This window comes from Vicia villosa, unplaced genomic scaffold (genome assembly GCF_029867415.1).
Source record: "Vicia villosa cultivar HV-30 ecotype Madison, WI unplaced genomic scaffold, Vvil1.0 ctg.003869F_1_1, whole genome shotgun sequence".
Lineage (NCBI taxonomy): Eukaryota > Viridiplantae > Streptophyta > Magnoliopsida > Fabales > Fabaceae > Vicia > Vicia villosa.
In genome coordinates, this window is record NW_026706322.1 from 25,001 (window position 1) to 50,480 (window position 25,480).

The 25,480-nt window shown below is 42.7% G+C and overlaps 1 protein-coding gene and 2 pseudogenes across 1 annotated transcript; 1 reads left to right on the top strand and 2 right to left on the bottom strand.

Annotated features, from left to right (window-relative positions):
• Positions 1 to 2,243: 2,243 nt before the first annotated feature.
• Positions 2,244 to 3,343, bottom strand: LOC131641593 (cytochrome c oxidase subunit 2-like; annotated as a pseudogene).
• A 4,569-nt stretch (positions 3,344 to 7,912) lies between these two features.
• Positions 7,913 to 9,317, bottom strand: LOC131641596 (cytochrome c oxidase subunit 3-like; annotated as a pseudogene).
• A 7,660-nt stretch (positions 9,318 to 16,977) lies between these two features.
• LOC131641591 (uncharacterized) lies at positions 16,978 to 18,200 on the top strand. Its single transcript, XM_058911894.1, has 2 exons — positions 16,978 to 18,130; positions 18,172 to 18,200. Exons 1-2 carry the CDS (start codon positions 16,978 to 16,980, stop codon positions 18,198 to 18,200), a joined length of 1,182 nt encoding a protein of 393 aa, XP_058767877.1.
• The last annotated feature ends 7,280 nt before the right edge of the window (positions 18,201 to 25,480 follow it).

The following is a 25,480-nucleotide window of genomic DNA, read 5'->3' on the forward strand; positions in this document are numbered from 1 at the left end:
TAAGGGCAAAGGCAAGTCTTACCATTCCTGGAAGCGGCTCAAAGCATAGTAGAAAAGGAAAAGGGCCTTTTTTGCTCTGATCCCCGTTTAAATCGAGTTCATACCTGGTGTAGACCGTCGGGGAGGAAAGGCTGACTACTACAAGGGCTTGTGCCAACCAACAATAAGGGGGACGGAGCAAAGATATCTCTTGGCCAGAACCGGACATTGCCCTTTACCATCCCACCACTAGGAGACGGGGACTCGAGGCGTGGTTAAGTATTCCCTTCCGCTCTTGAAGTCAATAAATTGCCTATCTTTCGGTGAACAATATCTTTCTTTTATTTTATAGGAAGAATCACTTTACCTTCCTCTGCAATGAGCTTTTAGAGAGCGTGAAGTAAGTCTTGTAGATCCTGGGTTTTTCCACCGTAGCCACCTATGCCCTGCCCGAAGGGGCTGTGGTTCCTTATCTCTGTTATCTCACAAAAGAGACTTAACACAACAATCCATCGAAGCTCGGCGTACGCGATTATAGTCAACTTGACTACTTTAACTTTCCATAACCAAAATGAAAGAAAGTAAACCTATTTTCCTTTTGAAGAGCATACAAGCCTAGGTGTAATAGGGCGGTTCGGGGGGGAGAGTGAAAGATTTTCTTTTAAGCCTAGTAGCACGGTTGGTTTAAGTCCAATCCGTATGAGTTCTAGTTAATTAAAGCTCTAAAATGCTAGCAGTGCAGTAAAGGTTCATTCCACCCCTAGAAAAGCGGTTGAAAGTAGTCTGTCGGTCTCAGTCCTGGGAAAACCAACCAGTACGGTACCTTAATCTTTCTAGTAACTAGACAGTAAGTCAGTGGTGAGCCAATCCACTAAAGAAAGGGCGAATTCCCCTGCAGAGTCTTTCTAGAGAAAGCAAACCGCTTCGCTTGCCTGAACGGTTCACTTATAAGCCAGGGAGGCGAGGCCTTATGGTAGAAAAAAGGTATGCAGGGGTTTTGGGTCTATTATAACCAGAACGGGGGAGAACGGATTTTGGGACGTGTCTGTCCCATAGTCTGGTGAAATGTACGACCTCCAACTTAACCTAGCCCAATATAGTGTAAGCGAGGGATTAAAAACCTAGTTGATCACTTCAAAAGTAAAGTAGAAAATCTTATTCTATTTTTATTCCCAACATGCAGAAGTACAAAACCAATTAACATAGAAACTAGAGTGAGTTGGATGGAACCTGATGATCTTCGAGGTTGAAGGGAGCTAGAGTGGAAGCTGGCGCGGGAACAGTAGGAGCTCCAGCTCTCTGAATAAGCCACCACAATATAGGAAAAATAATAAGCAATAGGAGAAGGATGTGTCTCAGGTGCGGAGACCTGTTTAGAAGGTGAACCAGCAGAGTCAGATGCAACCGGGCATGAAGCAGCAAGTGCTGTAGATCTGGTATAACTTATTCTCGGATATGTTTTATTAAGTGAGGTGGCGCAACAAGCCGAACCACATCACATGGGTCGAGTACAAAGCAACCAAATATCCGGACTTCGAAGTCGGAATAAGAATTAAAAATAGGTTTTTGTTCGCTCCGCAGGCACGAACTAGTCGAGATGTATGTGGTGCCCTTTCTTTCATTCACATTGGTGAGGTTGCTTGATTGTAGGGGCCAGGAAAGGGTCTGCCACCACAGACTCAGATTTAATTGTTATCGATGTTTCTTCATCGTCTGCCCCCCATTCCGCTTAAAGGATGTTTCTTTTATTTAAGATACAATCTGTAAGTTAGTTACCAAAACTTTTTTGTTTTGTAGACGGTGAAGAGTCAATAGAAATAGAATAGGAATCCCTATAGAAGATAGTTCCCGAAAGGGGAAGGGGAATTGACCAGTTATGGAATTCAAAACTACAAAAATAACATACCGACAACCTTTTGAACATTTCTTAAGTTCAGAGCAGAGTAGCTGGAAGTCAAGTAGAAGAAGAAGAATGAGTCTAGCAACCAGGAAGCATAGATAGCAAAGGCGGAGATGGTACTTAAAAAGTAAAAGGAGGATCATATGCTTTTAACATGCTATTTGAAATAACGTACTTACACCGGCCCTGAATCCACTTAAAAAATAGGTAATGTTGGCGAATCTTCTGATTCTCTAGTTTCAATTCGACAAGTACCAATAGGCCAAAAAAGACGAAAAAAAGGCCTTGCATACTCGAGAAGTCAATAGCAACCACTCTTACTGATGATATTCTTAACTTTCCTTGCGCGGTAAAGTAAACAAAAAAAAAGCGATAAGTAGGCTCGCTATTGCGAGCTATACGAGCTGTTTGCCTTTATACGGCTTCGCTAGCGCTCCTATGAAGTGAAGTGGCGGGCCTTCTAGAAGCTTCGCCAGAAGCAAGATGGGGTCGCTCTCCTTCGCTCGTTCCATACTTGACTTACGAGCTCGTGTAGTACTCGCCACTATCTCTAAAGGGGCTTATGCACTCCACTCGCTGTCTACTAAACGAGCGTTAGAGCGAGCGAAGCCTTCCATTTAGTGGCTTCCCCCCTTATCCCTCACCCTACTCTTTCATTTCCACTTAAGCTTCCCCTGTTTGTGGGATTAATTTATTGGATACCCGAGAACCATAATCTTTACTAGGAACAGCTTCTACGACGATAGGCATAAAGGCATGATTAGTTCCACAAATCTCACTGCACTGACCACAATAAACCCCTTCTCGTTGTACCGAAATAGATATCTGATTTAAACGACCAGGTACAGCATCACATTTGACACCTAAGGAAGGTACAGCCCAACTATGAGGTACATCAGCAGGTGTTACAATAATACGTAGATAAGTTTTGGCTGGTACAACCACTCTATTGTCCACTTCTAATAAACGTGATTGACCCAATTCTAGATCATCTTCTGGAATCGTATAACTGTCAAAAGTGAGTGACTGTTCATCGGAACTGTTATAGTCTGAATACTCATAAGTCCGATACCATTGATGTCCAATAGCTTTGATAGTCATGGCTGGATCTACTACTACCTCGTCCATTGAGTATAACAGAGCAAATGATGGTATAGCAATGAACATCGGGATGATACTAGGAAATATGGTCAGAAGAATCTCGATAGTAGTTCCATGAACAATCCTTTGCGGGATTGGATTTTTTTGATAGTGGAAATGCCATAAAGCACGAACCAAGATCCGTGATACAAAAACCAAAATAAGAATGAGGAAGAAAAAGATATCGTGATGTAAGTCTATTATTCCTTGCATCATAGGTGTTGCTGCGTCTTGAAATCCTAATTGCCATGGTTCCGCTGTATCACAAGGAGCAATCGTGAGGAATAGCTATTCTAATTTCATTTGCTTTGGTTAATTTTTTAACTGCTCCCCCCAACAAGAGGAAAGACTTGTTTGTTGTAAATCGCTGGTTGGGTTTACCAATCAAGAAAGACATGAGACTCTTTTTTCTTTGTCGTTGCTTGGTTGTAAACCTAGTGCTTTTCGATCTTAGTCGATCTCAGGTTGACCGTCTCTCCGGCCCCCTTTCGGTGCACTTATTGGAGAGCTCTTTGGGCCTGCCGCTTTCTCAATCGAAAATGGAAACCTTTAAAGATTAGCCTACATAACGATTATTTCTATCACTTACGTGATTTCTTCTCTTAGTAAATTTATAGAATAAGGGATTCAGGATTCAATTGAAAATGGTACTTTTTTTGATTGAATTCAACCAAACCAAGAATTTCTTCTCTTACATCAACTATCAACTATTATAATATAATAAGTAACTTCCTTCGTAAAAGCTATTATTCCATTCGAGGGACCTTTTTGACTTACTCCTAAAAAGTCAAATCGACACTTTAGGGAATTTTTTCATAGATCAGATTTCCTTTCCTACGAGACATCGAAATGTGCCATTTTTCCTTGGTTGGGAAAATTGTCCTAAATGCTGATTTCCTTTCTAAAGGTGCAATCCATAGAAGCTTTAGCAAAGGGCTTGTCGAAGGACCATCTTTGGGCATTAAAACTTCCAAGGCGAATACGCCTATGCCTGGCTTCCTTCCTCCACTGAACACTATCTACCGTGGCGTGGGATAAAATTTTCTTATCTTTTTTCCTCGGTATTTACCGCTGTGCCCCTGCGCTATCAATAAGAAGGAATACCCGGCAAAGTCCCTTCTACTCATAGCGGGTTATTTCACTCCTAAATTCAGGCAGTTAACTTGGTTTGCGCAAGAATAGAATAGGTTGAGAGCTTAAAGCTAAGATCGAGACGGGAACAGAACTGAAGGCAAGTAGATAGATAGGTTGTTTTCGACGAATCCCCTACTTGAGAATCAGCTGTTCGCGTTTCTCTCGCGCTATAGCCGGGAGAAAATAAAGACGAAGGGGGGATCCTGCATGTGCAAGCTGGAACCTACTACCGAACCTACGATAGAAACAAGAACGAGGGAAACAAGGAATTACAAGCAAATGCAAGAGGAAGAGGGGTTATATCGAGCTAAAAGCAAGGGATAACAAGGAAAGACAGGTTATAAGAGTTAAGGGTTTAATGCGTGCAATGTACCAACCTGAAGCTCCAATATCGTTCCCATTACATTGTACTCCTCCTCGTAAGACTAACGGGAAGCACTAATGCTCTCTTGTGACTGGCAAACACCAGCTTTCAGCCTTTGTTTGTAAGTGAAATATAGGCTTTTCATCCCTACAACTTCACTTCCTAAGCTCAGCAAGACAGTAAGAAGGTGTAAGCAAGGTAGTTCCAGGCGAAGCAAAGGAAGCAACAGGGTTAGAACAAGGAGATAACGGAGGAGTTATACCTAACTAAAAGCAAGGGATAACAAACAACAAGCAACATTGGATTCAGTTTCTAATGCTAGGTAAAACCTCTTCGCTTTGCTCGAGCATCTTCAAACCTCCTAGATTTATTGTTTATAGTCTTCTCTCTCCCTTAGGCGGACTTTCGATTTTTAGTAAGTTCCTATGTCAGAAAGAGCGGCCCCACATTTCCTGATACGATAACGGCGGATCAGCGACATCAATAAGTAAAGGAGTCAGGGGCGAAACCTTTCATCTGACACTCTATCTATATCTATAGCTAGATCAATTCCTTTCCTCCCGATTGGCAATGATATATCTTTCTTCTGCCATTGCGAGACAAGACAACTTCCTTCGTTCGGGCGATCTAACCAGCTTAGGGAAGGTATGCCCTCTCTACTTCTCCACTCGAACCATAACCTGAACTAGAAAAGGAACTGGAACTTCAGCTGCCAAAGGAATGAAACAAATGCTCAACACATGCCTCCTATTGGAGAAGCTTCTTTCATTCATTTCCCTTACCAGCCGGGACATCTGCTCCTAAAATGGTAACTTCACTCTGCCCGCTCCGTTTGGTTCATCATGTGGACAATTCCTAAAAAAAAATATTCTTATCTGGAAATGCATGCTTTTATGGAGGGGTTATTTCCCTCGTCGCTTACCCGCATTTCTCTTGGTATACCTACCAGTGTGCCTCCTAATTTCGTTAAGTCCTTGGAGCATGTGCTATTTTTTCAGGATCCTTGTCAAGAAAGAAGTCAGTCCCTTATTATTTCTTTATGTTAAATTACTCGAAGAGGGAGTCGATTCACGTACTTCACCATTTCTTGGGTCGTTATCGCCTTTCCTCGGTTCGGTTCTCTCTATTAATAAAGTCCCGGTGTATCATTGGTCTTTCGTTCGTAGTGGGCCTAATTAACCTAAATAGTAAAGTAAAAGGGGCCCGCATACATGTTAAAAAATCTAAGCGCGAGCGAGCCCTCGTATCCTCCTTATCTCTGTTCTCTGTGAGTAGCGAGCGGTTTTTGCTGTCAAAGTGCGGGTTTGTCAAGGGAAAGATTTATGAGTTGTTGATTTTTTACTTCCTTCCCTCGACAACTATTTTAATAATAGATCTTGACTACTGACCATGGGCGGGGTCGGTTAATTTTCTGATGTTTTCTCTCTGGCAACGAGTTTAATTTTTCCAAAGATGGAACTCGGCATACGCGTAGGAGCGAACAAGAAGAGTTGTCACAAGGAGCTTTTAGCGTCAACCACAAGAAGTTGTACAGAGTAGCTTTAACCTTTCTGAGTTACATAGATAACTGCGAGAAGGAAGGTAGGAGGCATCCCCCGGGCCTTACCGAGGAAAGAAATGCTGCTTGCTTTTTGGGGGATCTTCTGCCAGGATACAAGACGGCTGGCAATGACTTCATCGATTCCTTTCTCAGTCGCAGCAGTCACGGATTTATCTGTTGAGGCAGACCCTTTCATTCATCATCTCGCACCTTCCCTACCGGACCCGTTCCCGTACTCTCGAGCCTTCATACTCGATTTCTGATCTATTTCTTTCTTCTTAGCTTAACTGGCTAAATGGATTTCATTGGCAGTTCGGTCCGATCTGTCGGATTCATATGTATTATGGGCTATTTGCCTTGGTTTAGGGGCCTGATTCAAAGTAAATCACTAATGTCGAAACTCTCGCGGCAAAGCCTCGTGGTTGGGACTTATTTCTTTCAATTTACCGAGTTGAATAAGGAAAAATAGCTTTTTAAGCCAGCTGACGTAGGGGGATAGAGCTTTCCAGTTACCTATATAAAGAAGTTTATTAAACAACATTCTAGCAAGTTCACCTTTTGTGAATAACGTAGGTCTCTACCGGCTATTACCACATTGGGGGCATCCCCTTCTATTGAATTAAAAGGAGAATATTATTATACTTAGTGAATTCCTTATGCCCTGGGTCTTGGAATCAATACAAAGAATTGAGCCTCACTGACCACTCTTTCAGCTTAAGCACCTTCCTTTCGGGCATTGGAAATAGCCTTAGTTCCAGCAGATCCATTCATTCGAATCGACTTGAGTTCTCACTAGGCTTGAGCATTCCATAAAGAAGGATGGACAGGTGAATGCTAAAATGCTTCTTCTTCGCTGCCTCACTTCTTTACAACAGGAGCAGCTTCCTAATCGACATCGGTCAGCACCTTGCCCCCTTCCATGACAGAACTAGAGAGCTGGTCTTTTTCCCGCCCTGAAGAAATAGGGAGGGATTTAGCATCCGTTATGGTAGACTTGGATGAATCTCAAACCGAATGAGTGACCAGATCCCTCCCTATAAGAGGTGGATCCGTCTTTGCTAGATCCATCAGAAGCATGAGAGAAGAACATGGGACTCTTGAGAAGAAGAGGATGTGTGATACTTTATTTATTTGCCGTACCAGGTACGAGGTCCTTCCAGGTTTGTTGGTCGACCCTAATCCTCCCATGAGCACCATCTTTTCACCTCCTCTTCGATGCGCTCCCACGACTCGCTGTTGGGATTATTAAGGTCTCGCATTAAGTTGACTAGGAAGCTTACTTGTTGATTTTCTGCTGGATCTTCCACATCTTCGGCAATGTAGTTTGCCGCATCTTCCACCGCCTCGCAACATCCTAGGGTTAATCCCCTTTCCTGAGCTATTTGCTTCGCTCGTTGGCCTATGGATTTTTTAATGTTTTCCACCTTGAGCATGTGACGCTCACTTTCTTTCCATTCCTTGGAGTTACATAGTTCTTCCTCTTTCCTCCTTTCCTCAGCGTCTACTGCATCCCAAACTTAATCTTGTTTCACTTTGCCGTGTAGACCTTGATCAATAGGGGGTACAACGAGATTACCCGGGTTAGAGGTTGATGCGCCTGAAGACGGCCCAGCTTCTTCCATACAAGATAAAAAAATATTTGAAGAGGGTTCCATTCACCGCTTTCACGGCAAAAAACAGAACAAGAGCCAGCCTTCTGGAGCAACCTGTCAATTTTAGAAATGGTATAAATATGGCTCGCGTCGTACCAGAGTATCCCACCTTTGAGAGCAAGGCCCAAAAAACTTAACTCTCACTCAAGATGAGACAAAGTAAATAGGAGACACCGACTAAGAGAAGGAATGGGTATAGAAAGTTTTGATTTCTCATGAAACTAGGAATAGAAAAATTAGGAGTAATTCAAAGGATAACGAAGCTGGGAAAGCTGCAGTAATTCTTTGGAAAAGCCCGGTTCTCTTTGTATTCGAGCTTTAATTCCTAAATCCACTGTTTCGTTCCTTCATATACCTCCCCACCAATAGATAGAGACAAATGGGAGTAACCAAACCACGTCTACAAAATGCCAGTACCATGCAGCTTCTTCAAAGCCAACGTGATGCTCCTTGGTCAGATGACCAAGATATTGGCGAATACCACATATGATCAAGAAAAGAGTACCTATAATCACATGAAAACCATGAAAGCCAGTTGCTAAGAAAAAGGTAGAACCATAAATACTATCCGAAATAGTGAAGGGTGCTTGATAATATTCCATTCCTTGAAATCCAGTGAATACTAGAGCCAGTGAAACGGTTGCTACTAAAGCGTAAACTGCTCGTTTTCCCTTCCCCGCGAGTATAGCATGATGAGCCCAAGTTACGGCTGCTCCGGATGAAAGGAGAATAGGGGTATTTAGAAATGGGATTTCCCAAGGATCTAAAACCCCAATCCCTTTTGGGGGCCAAATACCCCCGATCTCTACTGTAGGTGCCAAAGAAGAATGAGAAGAAGCCCGAAAAAAAGCAAAAAGGAACATAACCTCCGATACGATGAACGAAATAGAACCATATTGAGGTCCTTATTGTACGACTTTGGTATGATGTCCTTCCAACGTGGATTCACGTAAACATCGCGCCACCATACCAACATGGTATATAGGATAAATATTAGGCCCAAACTGAGAAGTGTTGCACCCCCTTGAAATGAGTGCATGTACATCACACCTCCTACGGTGGTTGCCAAAGCTCCGAGTGAACCTGAAATAGGCCATGGACTTGGATCTACCAAATGATAAGAATGCCTCTAAGATTCAATCATAAACCACTTTGCCTCGGTTGTATGTAAACCCCCCCTTCACCCCCACCCCCTAAAGTGGTAAAGAAGGGCTCTTTTGGGTCTTCTTATATTTCTATCTGACAGGACAAAGAAATAGGAAGGGATGGTTCTTTCATTGCATTGATAGAAGTCTAACTAGAAAAAGATCTCTCTATAACTTTGAGAAGAGAATCGTTGGTTTGACCGACGAACTACGTGGGAAAATGGACCTTATTACTTTTCAGCAAGCATTTTTTGATAGCAGCTATACCCTTTAAATAACAAAATCCAAAGCAAACGGAAAAAAGGGCTCAGTTCCCTTTGAAAAAGGAGATCAACAAGAATATCCTGCAACCCTGCCAAGGTTCCAACCCTTGAGTACAGATGTTCACCAACGGCAGGGAAGGTTAATCCGTCTGGAAATACATAATATTGCCCAAAGCGTTCCTTGAACAGGGTTTCAAGTTGAATCTCTATTCCTATCATAAAGCATCAAGTGCTAAAGACAGATCAATATTGGGATCGGGTAGACCCAACGCTGGTGGGCGCCCACCTCTAAAAAGGGAATAGAAAATAACCGCAACTATGGGGATAAAAATGAAAAAAAAGAAAGAAGAAATCTCTATATTTCTGTCTAGAACCAGTTGAGGCATGATTGATTGAGAAACAATGATTCCCTCTGGACAGAAAGAGAGTCCGGAGTCTTAAAGAATGAATTCTATTGAGTTGTGGTTGTTGACCAACAAATTATGCATGCGAGAAAGATTCACAAACGAAAACTAACAGAAAGAACGAAGGCCCTTCCAGAGACCTAAAACCTCCATATCAAGAGAAGGAATTGTCCACTTAACACTTTTTAAATGCAGACCAGACAGACAGTGATTTCTGACAGACAAAATCCCCCTCAAGAAAAAGAATCAAAATCGAAGGCCCTCTCACCCGTTCTTCCTTCCCTCTGATGCTGCCCCCTAGATGGGCCAAGCATGGGATGAAGATGATGTATGGGTGTTTTGCCTTTCTGCTCATCCCCCTACACCCTTCTATATTATATACAATATTATTTGAATCATTTGATTGATGAGAGTGGAAATGACATCAAATGTGAAAATGCTTTGGCTTTGTGACCTCGTTCCTTTGTCTCACGCACTGCTACTGCTTATCGAACTCAAATAAAGACCATCCTCCCACTCCTTCTACAGGCTACAGGCAACGACACATTATCTATGGGAATCTGTATATACAATAGAAGATCTCGTTTTGAAAGCATATGAGCCCCTCCTAAGGTCATTCAAGGAAACGGACTGCTTTTGATGGGTATCAAGATTGTTGAACAACAAGGGAAAGTGCTGTGAACCTCCTGTCTTTGACACTACGAACCTAGCTAGATTCTCTATCAGCTGGAAAGAGTAAAGAAAGGCTGATCTCCTGTGGTTGTTTATTCACTCACCGGCTATATATAGGGAAAGGGAGACTCCTATCCTACGAGTTACGTCACTCTTCGACCTGGTCAGCCTTTAGTTGTTTTGGGCTGTTATCCATCTCCACCTCCCAGCAGTGAGATCTTTCTTTATTGTATCTGTCTATTGAGGGAAGAACAACCAATGCATATCCTAAGCGATTCAAAGACTAGCTTTCTGCTTTCTTCTCGGAAGGGCGTAACTCATACACACATTCTTATTGAATGATGTCTGCTTCTATCCGTTAATGAATTGACAAAAGGGCTAGTGCATAGAGTGTGATGAATCTCCATCGAAGGAGTGAAATCGGTCTGTCTTGTTGACTGTCAGTGATTCGGTATTCTATGGACCAATGGAAGTGCTAAACCCTTTCTTTGACACTAGTTAGGGAACTGAGAACCCAAAGCTAGAGACGGAGATGCTCGATAGACGAACAGAACAAGTCCTCATTTCCTTTATGTCCTAGGAACCTATATTCCCTAGGTTAGGATGCCCTAGATCGGTGACCATTAGCGATAGAAGCTCTTTCCCGGCTAAGCGCCCTATTCTTCTTCTACTGGAACAGAGATTGAAGCCAAGGAAGAGGGCAAAGCCATTCAATCAAGTGGGTATAGCGCGTAGAAGGCATGCCGCAGGCTCATTTCAAACAAAAAAGAATGAGTGAGTGGGCATAAACCGATCCATCCTATTCTTCATCTATGGGAAAGCATCCCAAGATAGATCAATTGGCTTCGTAGCTTGGTGCCGAGGGAAAGAAAGTAGGACTCCATTCCATTCTAATTATATTAACATCAATAACCTTTGTTAGCCATCTCTGTGAGTTCAATCCGGGGAAAGACCTCTATTTGGTAGTTAATCTAAGGCTTTTTCATTCTCTATCTAGCTATATCGCATCAGTCCAATCAACAAGCATTCCTTTTCCTCTTTGCTAGCAGTAAGCAGATCCAGAAAGGTTCCTTGGTGTTCTATTCATGGAAGGCTGCTCATTCTTGTTCTCTCTATCCTCGCTACCAACACGCAGTGAACTCATCAATGCTTCCTTCTTCTAATTACCCCCGGGAGAGATAAGAGAGATAAATTGGTTCTCTATTCCCAGCAATCAATCAAGGTAGCTATCTCATCCATGTGTAATTACTTGAACAACCCAAGGGCATGGATCAGACGATGATCCGCACATATAGATGAGTGAGTCCTCATCATCGTGATTTACTTGAAGAGATAGCAAGTCAGGTATCTTGAGATCGCTAAGTTCCATGAGTGCCCGCTCCCCGAGAGCCGCTCTCTCCACTACGCTTACTGTAAGTTGATGAAGATGGATGCCATGTTTCATTCCAATGAGCTTTATTATTGATTCTATCGAGATTCTCTTTTGACATATGTCTGGGGCAATCCATTCCATTAGCACTACCAAGCATTCCTTCTTCAACTACGGTGAGTTAAGATAGGAGTCCTTTTGTGTCATACCCCAAATTTGTCCTACCCGTTAACTTCTAACTGGCTTAGGCTTTGCATTCATGTACATACTACACTTAGGTCATGATCCATACCCATGCATTCATATCATAGGTGCTATTCAAGGGCTAGCAAGAAAAAGCTCCATTGCAAAGAAGTATGATCAAAGAATGAGAAAACTGAGGTATAATCATGTGGCCCTATGTTCGTTGAAGTCCTCCTGGATTGGGGTGTCTCTCCGCTTCAAATCAGGGCATTGATTAGAGGGTATAAGCTTGCAAATCATCTGGTTCTTTAAATCAGGGTTTCTTTGACCAAAGTCAATTAGTTGACTTTCTGGTCAACATTTAATCAGAAGTGGCTTCTATGTGTGGAGAACTTCTCATACTGACTGTGTGGATATGTTTGTTTGACTGGATATGAGTGGAAGAGATTTAATCGGGAATTTCATCAATAGTCGGAAAAATCGGAACAGTTGACTTTTGGGTCAAAATCGGGAAAATTATTCAGATATTGACTTTTGGTGGAAAATTAATCAAGAAAAGTCGAAGAACGGATAAAATCGGGAGTTCGGCAAAAAGTTGGAAAAAAATAGAAAAAAGACATTCCAACACTTAGAAAAATTTTTGATGTCTTAAATCTTGTTGAGCAGTCCACTTCAGCACCAGATTACACGTGGCAAACGACATTTTCCGGAAAAGTTTCCAACATCAAAGTTGTTCCTCTCATGGAGGGGAACAACTTTGTAGTTGGACACTTTTTCATTTGAAGCTTGTATGAAGAGTTAAAGTGGTGTGAAGTTGCTGGAAACTCATTTGAATCAAGTCACATTCCAGGTCACCAGTCAGGTCATGACCTGGCATTTTCACAAACACATGGCATGCCAAATCTCCAGCCATTTTTAGAGCTCTACAGAAGTGCTATGAATGCAAACTTGGTATCATTCTCTTCCTTGCCATCTCCTCTATCCATTGAAACAAGAATGGGTACAATTGGACAAATATTGAGTGAGATACAAGCCTTCAAAGTGGTGCCCCAACCCTGACCAAACTCTGCAGGCAGCCGTGACACAGAATTCTGGGCATGCAACGCATTTCAGCAAACACATGGTGGGCCAAATGTCAAGGCCTATTTCTTCCTCCACAAGTCTCTATCTTAAACAAGCCCAGTTCTAAGCTATTCCTCGCCATGTCCTCTATCCAATGAGACCAGTATCACTGATTTTGGACATGTATTGATCAAGATAGAGAGGCTCAAAGTACCACCCTCGCAGAGTCACGTTCTGGCCATACGCAGGTGACAGCAAGCTGCTGGGCGTGTGCAGTGGTATTTGCATGAATTCAAGGCCATTTTTCTCATACTTCCAAGCCTTATCTTGAGATATCTTCAACACCAATCTTGTTCTATCCCATGCCCTCTTTGATATGACCCCATTCTTGCATCATTTAACAACCCATGGTTTGAAATATAAGTGTTCAAAGTAAGCACCACAGCATGAAGAGAAAAAGTAAAACAACACACAATTGCACTACACACACACTAAAGTCCCACATTGGAGAAATGGAAAAAGTGGTGTTGCAAGTCCCACATTGGAAAAATGAGAAAGAGGTATTGCAAACTAACCCAAGTCCCACATCCAAGAATTGTGAATTACAAACCAATGGTTGGCCATATAAATAGAAACTCATACACCTCATTCTCACTCACTTCCACTCTTCACTATATCACTATATTCTCTCTCTCTCTCCTCTCTCTCTCTCTCCTCTCTCCCTCTCTCTCTCTCTCTCTCCCTCTCTCTCTCTCTCTCTCTCTCTCTCTCTCTCTCTCTCTCTCTCTCTCTCTCTCTCTCTCTCTCTCTATCTCTCTCTCTCTCTCTCCTATCCCTCTCTCTCTCTCTCTCTCTCCTCTCCCTCTCTCTCTCTCTCCTCTCTCTCTCTCTCTCTCTCTCTCTCTCTCTCTCTCTCTCTCTCTCTCTCTCTCCTCTCTCTCTCTCTTCTCTCTGTCTCTCTCTCCCTCTTCTCTCACACACATCTCCAAGCTCCATTCTTCATCACCACAAATTTTTGGATTCAAGAAGCACCATTGGTTTCATCTTATCCGCATAGTGAGGGAACTTTGAGGCTCTCTCTACAGCTTAGTCCAAGACTCTTCCACAAGTAAGGTTCATAAATCTCTTTGCATATCATGTAGCAAGCTTATGTATATTGCATCTAAACATTAGGAGCCTTGAATGATCATCTCTGTTTGGTGCATAATGTCGATTCTCTGGATGTTTGAAATGTGTACTTGAACTATGCATAGAGTAGGAATTAACTTGGTGCCATTAGTGTTTGTTTTGATGAAGTTTTCATTAGTTAAAGTTTAAGAATCTCCTCGGTTTGCTGGATAGAGCGAGTATTATTAAAAACCGATTGCATTTTTGAAATCAGCACGAAAAGTTGAGTGGGAGAGTGGTCCCCTTTTAAAATTCTGGGCAAAAGTTTTTTTCCGGCGTGGTGAGGCCGCCGGAGAGGGTGGTGGTCCGTTGCTGGCTCCGGCGGAGCTTTCATGCAGTTCCATGCGAAACGCTGACGTGGCAGCTTGCCATTCGCTCTCTCTCCATGAGTCCTGGGCGCAGCATTCAACATTGTGGGGGGAAGAAGGACGCGTGTCCGCGTGTGAGTGGTTGATGCCTTTTTTGTCATTTAGTGACTTATTAATAATGTGACCAATTGATAAAGTCTATAGACTCTCATGTCACGTTACAAAACCACATGCAAACCATGCTGACATAATAATGAGTGAATAATAAATGGAGATTGAATAGCAAGAATGCAAGCGCTGGGCTTCACATTACTGGGCTGGGAATTGTCTCTAGATCTTAACCCCCATTTTACTGATACACCATGCGCTAAAGACTTCGGGCCAGGTGCAGCTACGCTGTTCTCCCCCCCCCCCCTTTTTTTTTTTGGCCCAGTCTTGGCCTTAACTGCTTTTAGCTAATTTTAATTACTCCTGCACCCCCTGTTAATAACAAAATAAATAATAAAAGTGATTTTTCTCTTAGGTTTTAATTCTTTTCTTTTGCAAACCAATCTTTCTTTGTTCTTAAATAAAAATTGAAAAAAACATTTTTCACTCTATTAGACTTTTTAGAAATTTTATTTTTCCTCTTAATTGAATTTTAATTGATTGTTTTCTTTGGTTTTTGATTGGTTGATAAACCATAAAAAATAAATAAAAATAGTCTTCGTTAACTCCTTTTTGATTTGTGTTTTGTTTTTATATAAATAAAAACTCCAAAAATATTCTTCCGTTAATTAGACTTCTTTTTTTGAATTTCTTTAATTCCTAGAAATTTTTAATTGATTCTTTTAATTAGTATTTCTTAGAACTTTTAATAAATTCTTTTTATAAAAAACCATAAACCGAGAGCAATTGTTTCTTTGTTAATTCGAAATTAGTTTCTTTACAAATAAAAAATGAAATAGTTTGTGAATATACTTTCTTGGCTTGTATAGATTTTAATTCTTTTCTTTTTGTGAATATTCCATATGTGAAATGACCATTATGCCCTTGGTCCTTGAAGTTGATTTTAATCCATTTACCTGTTTTTTCTCCCTCGTTTCCCTTTTAGGAATTACTCAACAACATAGATGTAGAAATTAGGACTAGTTCCCTATTTTCATCTTTTTTCTTTTGCAACCATAAAACATTAATAAATACTTGAATAAAATCCCCTTAAAAAACACCAACCAAAAACACTTCAAAAAACCCTAATAAATGTTCAGACTTAAAACAAAAGTGAGGAAGTGATGCGAGACCTTGTGGTAGGTTCTCGTCATCATGGAATTACCCTAAAAGACACAAACCAATCATTTCTTTTTCTTTTGCCTGCTTGGCACCTAAGGGCACCGTTATCTCCGCTCTACTGCATCCTAGGTCGATCCCTTATGCAAGAGCGTGAGCATTAAACTCCGCCCAATTAAAAAACACGAAACAAACAGAAAATCGTGAGCCGAGCTACGGTAACTCTGATTCCTGAAAAGGATACGTAGGCAGCGGGGTAGGGCCCGTGCGAGTACAATTCTTTATTTTCCCTACATTTTGCATTCATTCGCATTTAGACATAGACATAGTACACACCCTTTAGATAGAAACAAACATAGGTGGATACCATCGAGTACGATGGGCGCGAGGGGTGCTAATACCTTCCCCTTGCGTAACCGACTCCCGTACCTTGATTCTCTGGTCGCAAGACCCTGTTCCTTCCTTTGTTAGGTTTTCTGATATTCCTTTCCCTTATGGGATAAATATATTAGTGGCGACTCTGTTCATTTTTCGCGAGCGTGCGACAGCTGGCGACTCTGCTGGGGATGTTGCTAGACCTGTTGCTGGTCCATCCTTAGTGAGTCGATCCTAGCCTGCGTTTGTTTGTTTATTTACCGGGTGTTTATTTGTTTTATGTTTATATCTTGTATATATGTTTGCATGTTTATTTTCTGCTTGCATATCATGTTTATTTCTGTTTGCACATCATGCATATGGATTATATTCTGTGTTCCTTGGGGTCTTCTGTTCTGTTTTGCAGGTGGGGGGTTTTTGAGGTAAAAGGCCCACTACCCAGGCCAAGTGACACCTAGGATTAGCGTGGATGCTCATGTTGGCTCCCGTAGCTCTTGCTACGATCGAGTTGATGTGGGGTACCACAACTGGGCGAGGTTCTTTCATGGAACACTGTGTCTGGCACTCTTGTTGCCTCAAACACTTTGTACCCCATGGGAACTATAGACCCCAGTGACCATTAGGGACCACCTGTCCGTGTCTAGAATTCATACCCGTGAGTTTTGGGGAGGGACAGGATACCAGCCTTCATCATACCCGGATTTCCATTTTGCAATCTGAAGTCAAAATTTTGAACCTGTTACAATCAGTATTACCCAGACGTTCAGAGCTGCGAGGGACATTCAGTCTCTCACCACATCATGCACATGACACATCATGCTATTGCATCCACCTCACTTCATTCGTGGAGAATCCTAAAATCTATTTCTAAAGAGAAAAGAAAAGAAAAAGAATATATACATACCTTTTTGCAAAGAAAAAAAAAAAAAAAGAAAAAGAAAAGGAATAATGAAAAGATTTTAGGATTCTCCCAATGAAATGCATTCCACCACATCATTTAACATGCATGTTCATTTATTTTCAGGAACTTTTTGGCTTTGTCTCCGACTAACACATGGCTCCACCACTGAAGACTGGCAAGCGCAATTACTCTTACTCTTTTGTGAATCCTAATCTGAAGTCTGTTGAGTGTTTGGCAAAGAAGATCACACCGGATGAGTCTACCAATCTCCGAGAAAAATATGGGTACATTCTGAGCCTCCTCAAGATGCCATTCACCAAGGATGAGCAAGAGGGAGTTCACACTTTGCTTCAGTTCTATCATCCTTCCCTCCGTTGTTTCGCATTCACTGATTATCTTTTGGCTCCTACCTTGGAAGAGTATTCGTCATTCCTTGGCATTCCTGTTGGGAAAGAGGTACCTTATTATAGCGCCATGAAGGCCCCTGATTCCGTTGAAATTGCTAAGGCTCTTTATTTGAGCAAATCAGTCGTGGAGGCAAATCTCACCAAGAAAGGAGGTTGTCATGGTTTTCGTATGGAATTCCTGGTTAAAAGAGGTTGTGATGCTGCTGAAGCCAAAGAGTGGGACACTTTTAGAGCTATCCTGGCTCTAAGTATCTATGGTATCGTGATGTTCGCAAATGTGCCTGACTTTGTTGATATGCATGCCATCCACATATTCATTCTGCAGAACCCCGTTCCTACACTTCTGGGGGATGTTTATCATTCCGTTCATCATCGTAATGAGCAGAAAGGAGGTTTGGTTAGATTCTGTGCTCCGCTGCTATACCGTTGGTTCAGATCACATTTGCCGGAACGTGGAGCTTTTGTTGATAGTAGGTACACATCCAGATGGGCTGATAGAATTATGGGGCTTAGAGCTAAGGACATTGTCTGGTACAACCGATCCTTGGACCATATGGAAGTTGTTATGAGTTGTGGGAAGTTCAAGAATGTGCCTCTCATGGGCATCAGAGGTGGGATCAACTATAATCCTATCCTGGCTAGAAGAACATATGGATACGCTTTCATTAGTCCTCCTGAACAAGCAGAGATTGCTGAGAATATTTACTATCATTCAGCCACCAATGTTAGGCAAATGGCAGAAGCTGCGCAAGCCTGGAAGAATATTTGCTGGAGAGATAAGAAGTATTTTGGTCAAAGAGACTGTGCGACTTATAAAGACTATACTGAGTGGGTTGAAGTTGTGGCCAACACCCAAGGGATGCCCTTCCCTCCAAAAGATCCTTTGTATCCTCCTACTGGTGTACAACCCAACATTGTCTCCATGCCTTGTTATAATCAGACTGTGGAGCAGAATCGGAAATTGACTGAACAAATGGAGACGATGCAAGTTAAGATGAATACTGATAGGCAAGAGAAGCTTTCTGCCCTTCATAAGTTGAAAATGAGAGAAATAGAGCTTGAAGAATTGTATGCAAGAGGAAGTACTTCTCAGAAAAGGTCAAGGGTGACCATAGACTCTAAATCTGCTAAATCTCAAGAGAGGGAGATCAAAGAGCATTATGAGGATCAGTTGGCGGAATTGACAAAGAGGCTCCAAATCCAAACTGATATAGCCAAATCAGAGAAAGCCCGTCGAAAGAAAGCAGACAAGCTCCTCCTGGAACGTCAGGCAAAGATTGAGGGGTGTTATGAAGAGATTCGCAAGTTGAAGGGTCGAATGGAGGAAAAGGGCCAAAGTGATACTCAAGCTCAAGAGGAGGCCAGAGGTTGGGAATTGAGAAGCTGTTACTTGGAGACCATGCATTTCAGAAAGGACCTATTGATTCAAGAAGTTGTTAAAAGACCAACCCATGCTGAGACCAGAAAGCTCTTTGAAGAAATGAAGGCTTGGAGCTATAAGAACATTGGAGATAGCCCACTTCGTCATTTGGACATGGGAGATCCTGCTTAGTATTGGTTTTTGTTATTGAATCACCACCAGTCTTGTTGGATGGGGTTCCTATTTCCATTTTATGTATTTGTTGGCTCGTGAGAGCGGAATATTTTGTACTTCAAAAACGTGGTTGTGGAATTAATCGATTATGTTTCCTTATCCTGGTTGCTTATCTTGGTTGTGCTTATCTTGGTTATGCTTCACTGTCTTCTCCGTTATCTTGTGTTGTTGGTTTGAGACAAAGCTAAAAAGTCTTGGAAATAATAAAACATGCACACATGCACCCATGCACTCATATCATACTGCATTTTCAGGTTTTTATCAGATTCTAATTGGGGTCCCTTCCAACAACAGATTTCTTTTCCGACGACGAAGCTGACTTTCTTACATCCTCACCGCACCAGGAGCAACGAGAGAATCATGGATCAATTTGAACAGAGTCAAGCTGCCCTCCGTAGGGATATGGATGTTATGGGGGAAAGAATGACCCAACTTATGGAGACTCTTCATGTCGTTGTCCAAGGACAAGAAGAGCTCAGAAAGAGCGTTGCTGGGCTGATCAAAGATACTCCTACCAATTCTGCTGATGGAGGGGTGAAAACTAAAGAGATTCCTGTTGAGGGGATAGCAAAAGTAGTGGATGACCACCACGAGGTTATTGACCTTGAACATGATCTTACTGCTGAGTTGACTGAGACTGCTAAGATGTACCAAGCTCTCGAAGAACGCCTTAAGGCCGTTGAGGTTGCTAAAACTTCGAGTTTCGACACTGCTGCTATGTGCTTGGTACCTGGGATTGTTATTCCCCCGAAGTTCAAAGTGCCAGATTTTGATAAGTACAAGGGAGTTACCTGCCCAGAGACTCACATTCGTTCTTACTGCCGTAAGATGGCCGCTCACGCTGAGAACGAACCTCTGCTTATGCATTTCTTCCAGGATAGTCTCACTGGAGCCCCATTAGAGTGGTATATGAAGCTCGAGAGGACTAATGTTAGTACTTGGGGAGAACTTGTTGATGCCTTCTTGAAGCAATACCACTACAATACTGCTATGGCTCCCAGCCGCGCACAGCTGCAAAATATGTCACAGAAATCTGAGGAGTCTTTTAAAGAATACGCCCAGAGGTGGCGTGAACTTGCTTCCCGTGTCCAACCTCCTCTCTTGGACCGCGAGTTGATTGATCTATTTATGGGAACTCTGAAAGGGCCGTATCTTCAGCACATGGTTAGTAATACTTCTCCCTCCTTTTCGGATGTGGTTATCATTGGTGAGAGAGTTGAGAACTGTGTCAAAGCGGGTACCATTCAGAGTGTTACTAGTCCTAGCACCTCAAGTGGTAATGGTAAGAAGCCGTATTCTGGGTTTGTGAGGAAGAAGGAAGGTGAGACTAGCACTGCTTCTGTTGACCAAAGCCGAGCCCCTGCTTATTCTGCTGTTCCACCTCCTTATTATCCGATGCCTTATGCTGTTCCTGGTCCATATGTCCCTCAGGCGTATGCTGCTGCCCTTCCACAACCATGGATGGCACCCCAACAGCCTTTTGTACCACAACAACAAGCCGCTGCTCCTCAGAATCGCCAACAGAATCCTAGGCCCCAAGGTCAGAGAGGTCCACAGAGGCAAAGATACCCTGACAGGCGTATAGATCCGGTTCCCATGCCGTATGCTCAGCTTCTCCCCCAGTTGCTTGCTGGTCAATTGGTACAACTCCGTGAACTTGGACCTCCACCTAGTCCTCTCCCTCCTGGTTATGATGTTAATGCTCGATGTGAATTTCATTCAGGGGCCCCGGGCCATACTATTGAAAAGTGTAGAGCATTAAAGTACAAAGTTCAGGATCTCCTTGATGACAAACTTATCTCGTTCGCCCCTACTGGTCCTAATGTGCAGAATAATCCTATGCCTCCTCATGCTGGTGCGACCAATGCTATTGAGTTATGTGATGATCAGATCCTAGTAAATGATGTTAATGAGGTAAGGATGCCGCTAGCAGTTATCAGAGAATATCTTATGCAACAAAAGGTTTTGTGTGAGCTACATGACTACTGTTTGCAATGTTCTTCTAACCCTGAGGAATGCACTAGGTTGAAAGAAGAAATCCAGAAACTAATGGATGAAGGTGTTCTTAGAGTGGAAAGGGTCGTTCCTGTCGAAGATGTGGCTACTCTAGAGATACCTTACTATCCTGCTGAGGTGTCAAAGAATCAGAGTACTCCTTTGGTCATTCGTGCTCCGAGTACTCCCTTGGTCATTCAGGCTCCGTGGACTCCGTTAGTTATTCAGGTTCCAAATGTTCCTTCGACTCCTTCAACCTCGTCTATTGTTCCCTCTCCTGTGAATGATTCTAAGGCTGTTCCTTGGAGTTATAATGCCGTGTATATTCGAGGGAAGAAGTTTGACTGTCCTCCAGTGGGTACTTCGAGTATCACTAATATCACTGGCGCTAGTGGCATTACCCGTAGTGGTCGGATCTTTGCTGCCCCTCCTCCGCCTCCTAAAGAGACCAATAAGGACGCTAATGCACAAGCAAAGGGAAAGCAAGTTATTGTCGACCCTCCTGTAACACGTAATGCACAAGATGCTGAGCAACTCTTGAAGATCATTAAGAAGAGTGATTACAAAGTGATTGACCAACTTGATCAGACCCAAGCCAAGATCTCCATCTTGTCTCTCTTGGTGCATTCTGAAGCTCATCGTGATGCTCTGATGAAAGTTCTGGCTTCCGCTCATGTAACTCAAGATATTACCGTGCCTCAGTTTGAAGGGGTTGTGACCAACATTGCTGCTGGTAATTGTTTGGGTTTTTCTGATGATGAACTTCCACCTGAGGGTAGGGCACATAACAAAGCGTTACATATCTCAGTCAAGTGTCTGGATGCTGTGTTGTCTCGAGTTCTAATTGATACAGGTTCTTCTCTTAATGTGATGCCCAAGACTACGTTGTTTAAACTGAGTATGGATGGGGTTATGATGAGACCGTGCACTATGAGTGTCAGAGCGTTTGATGGTTCTAGAAGGTCCGTAGAAGGGGAAATTGATTTGCCTGTCTTGATTGGTCCTCACATGTTCTATATTGCCTTCTATGTTATGGATATACGTCCTTCATACACTTGCCTCTTGGGTCGTCCTTGGATCCATGCTGCTGGGGCTGTGACATCTACCCTCCATCAGTGTTTGAAATTTGTTGTGAATGACAAGATTGTTGTGATCACTGGTGAAGAGGATTTGATAGTCAATAATCTGGCGTCATACCGTTATGTTGAAGTGGAGGGAGAGATACAAGAGACGCCTTTTCAGGCCCTAGAGATTGTGTCGGTTGATAAAATCCCCGTGGTTGAGAATAAGAAAGAACTCGGAGCACCCCTCTCGTCTCTGAATGATGCTAAGGCCTTCTTAGAAGCTGGCACTCCCCATAGTGCATGGGGCAAGCTGATTGACGTTCATGAGAAGCGAGACAAGTATGGCCTTGGGTATCAACCATCTTCTTCTACTCAGCTCAGCATAGTTCATGGAAAGAAGGTGATTCCCCCCATTTCCCAAGTGTTCGTCAGTGCAAGCACCAGTTCTGGAACTCAGGTTCTCGCCGTGGATGATGATGATGAAGAAGATCTCTCCAGATTCATTTGCCATGCTGCGCCTGGACAGGAGCTCAACAATTGGACTATCTTGGACATCCCCAAAGTCACTTTTATGGAGATGTAATTTTCTTGTTTCGATAAGTCATATGCTTCGCCCTAAGCATTTTGACCATTTGTACAAAGAAGGGCCCCCATGTTGTTTCAATTTGTTTAATATTGAATGAAAATCATATTTTCGCATGCAATTACTGTTCCATTTCTTTCATTTTTGTTTTTACTTTAAAAAATTTTTCAAAAATGGCAAAGCTTTTTCTTTTTTTCTTTCTTTTTATGTGATGCATTCTAAGGCATAAATCATCCATCGTGCAGATCCGGCTCGAATTCCACCAAAAATGATAATGTTACAGTTCCACGTCTTAATATCCTTGAGAATCCAATTGACCAAGCTGATGAGGATAGTGGAGAAGATTGTGAAGTCCCTGAGGAATTGGCAAGACTTTTGAGACAAGAGGAGAAATCTATTCAACCACATCAGGAAGCCATAGAAATCATCAACCTCGGTTCAGAAGAAGCAAAGAGAGAAGTCAAGATAGGGGCCGCTTTACAAAGTGATGTGAAGAGAAGGTTGATTGAGCTGCTTCGAGAGTATGTTGACATCTTCGCCTGGTCATACGAGGACATGCCTGGTTTAGACACGGACATAGTTATGCACAGGTTACCGCTCAAACCAGAATGTCCGCCTGTAAAGCAGAAACCACGAAGAACTCGACCTGATATGGCTTTGAAAATCAAGGAGGAAGTTGAAAAACAGTTGAAGGCGGGTTTCTTATCTGTGTGTGAGTATCCTCCTTGGATTGCAAACATAGTACCTGTTCCTAAGAAGGACGGAAAGGTACGCATGTGTGTCGACTACCGAGATTTGAATAGGGCAAGTCCGAAGGATGATTTCCCTCTGCCTCATATTGATGTGCTAGTCGACAACACTGCTCAGTATTCGGTATTCTCCTTCATGGATGGTTTTTCTGGCTATAATCAAATAAAGATGGCTCCCGAAGATATGACCAAGACTACCTTTACTACTCCGTGGGGTACGTATTGTTATAAGGTGATGCCTTTTGGTCTTAAGAATGCGGGTGCAACATATCAACGTGCGATGGTGACCCTTTTCCATGATATGATCCATAAAGAGATTGAGGTGTACGTCGATGATATGATTGCAAAATCCCAAACTGAGGAGAAACACTTGGTATATCTTGAGAAACTGTTTGCTCGGTTGCGTAAATTCAAGTTGAGGCTTAATCCAAACAAGTGCACTTTTGGAGTGCGATCTGGTAAATTACTTGGTTTCATTGTGAGCCAACGAGGGATTGAGGTCGACCCTGATAAAGTGAGAGCAATACAGAATATGCCAGCACCAAAGAATGAAAAAGAAGTTCGAGGGTTCCTTGGGAGATTGAATTACATAGCCAGGTTCATTTCTCATCTCACTGACACTTGTGAACCCATCTTCAAACTGCTGCGCAAAAATCAAGATATCCGATGGGATGATCATTGCCAAGAAGCCTTCGAAAAGATCAAGCAGTATCTCCAAGAGCCACCAATCCTTATGCCTCCGGTTCCTGGGAGGCCGCTTCTTATGTACTTAACTGTGCTTGAAGGATCTATGGGGTGTGTGCTGGGCCAACATGACGAGTCTGGTCGAAAAGAGTGCGCCATTTATTACCTGAGCAAAAAGTTTACCGATTGTGAATCCCGCTACTCACTACTCGAGAAAACTTGCTGTGCTTTGGTATGGGCTGCTCGCCGACTGAGGCAGTATATGTTGACTCACACCACTCTATTGATCTCCAAAATGGACCCGATAAAGTACATCTTTGAAAAACCGGCTCTTACAGGAAGACTAGCCCGATGGCAAATGCTTTTATCAGAATACGACATCCAGTATGTCACACAGAAGGCCATCAAAGGAAGTGTCCTTGCAGATCATCTTGCTCATCAACCATTAGAAGAGTATCAGTCAATGAAGTTTGACTTTCCTGATGAAGATATCATGAAACTAGATGATAATGAAGGACCCGAACCAGGGGAGCGATGGACTCTCACGTTCGATGGTGCATCAAATGCTATGGGCCATGGTATTGGGGCAGTTTTGACTTCTCCTCGTCAAACTCACATCCCTTTCACAGCTAGAATATGCTTTGATTGCACGAACAATGTCGCGGAATACGAAGCTTGCATAATGGGTCTCGAAGCAGCCATTGATATGAGAATCAAGATCCTTGAGATTTATGGGGATTCTGCCTTGGTTATACATCAAGTGAGAGGTGATTGGGAGACACGACACCCCAATTTAGTTCCTTATAAGGACTATATCTTGGAGTTGCTTCCCGCCTTCGAGGAAATCACTTTCAATCACATCCCCCGAGAGGAAAATCAATTGGCAGATGCTTTGGCTACTTTGGCGGCTATGTTCAGAGTTAGCTCCCCTAAAGAAGTGCCAGACATAACGATCCTCCGTTACAAAGAGCCTGCCCATGCATTCCCTGCTCATTGTCTCACTACCGAAGATGTGTATGATGAAAAGCCATGGTATTACGACATCAAGAGGTACGTTGAGAAGCAAGAGTATCCCGAAGATGCTACAATTGGTGATAAGCGAACGCTTCGAAGGTTGGCATCCAAATTCTTCTTGTCAGGAGACGTCCTGTACAAAAGAAACTATGATTCAGTTTTGCTCAGATGCGTGGATAGACACGAAGCAGAATTGATCATGCGGGAAATTCATGAAGGATCTGTTGGAACTCATTCCAGTGGACATTCTATGGCCAAAAAGATCTTGCGAGCAGGATATTATTGGATGACGATTGAAAGTGATTGTTATGTGTATGTGAAGAAATGTCACAAATGTCAAGTGTATGCTGACAGAATTCATGTCCCCCCAACTCCTCTGAATGTCCTGACGTCACCTTGGCCCTTTGCTATGTGGGGCATAGACATGATCGGACGGATAGAGCCGCAAGCTTCGAATGGACACAGATTTATTCTTGTTGCCATCGACTACTTCACCAAATGGGTTGAAGCTGCTTCTTACAAGAACGTAACCAAGCAAGTCGTTACTCGCTTCATCAAGAAAGAGA

Excerpts from the sequence above, each read along its gene's own strand:
- LOC131641591 (XM_058911894.1), top strand. The coding sequence starts at position 16,978 with ATGGCTCCACCACTGAAGACTGGCAAGCGCAATTACTCTTACTCTTTT. Across the intron at positions 18,131-18,171 it reads TCCTTTGTATCCTCCTACTG|ACTGTGGAGCAGAATCGGAA; the intron begins GTGTACAACCCA and ends TGTTATAATCAG.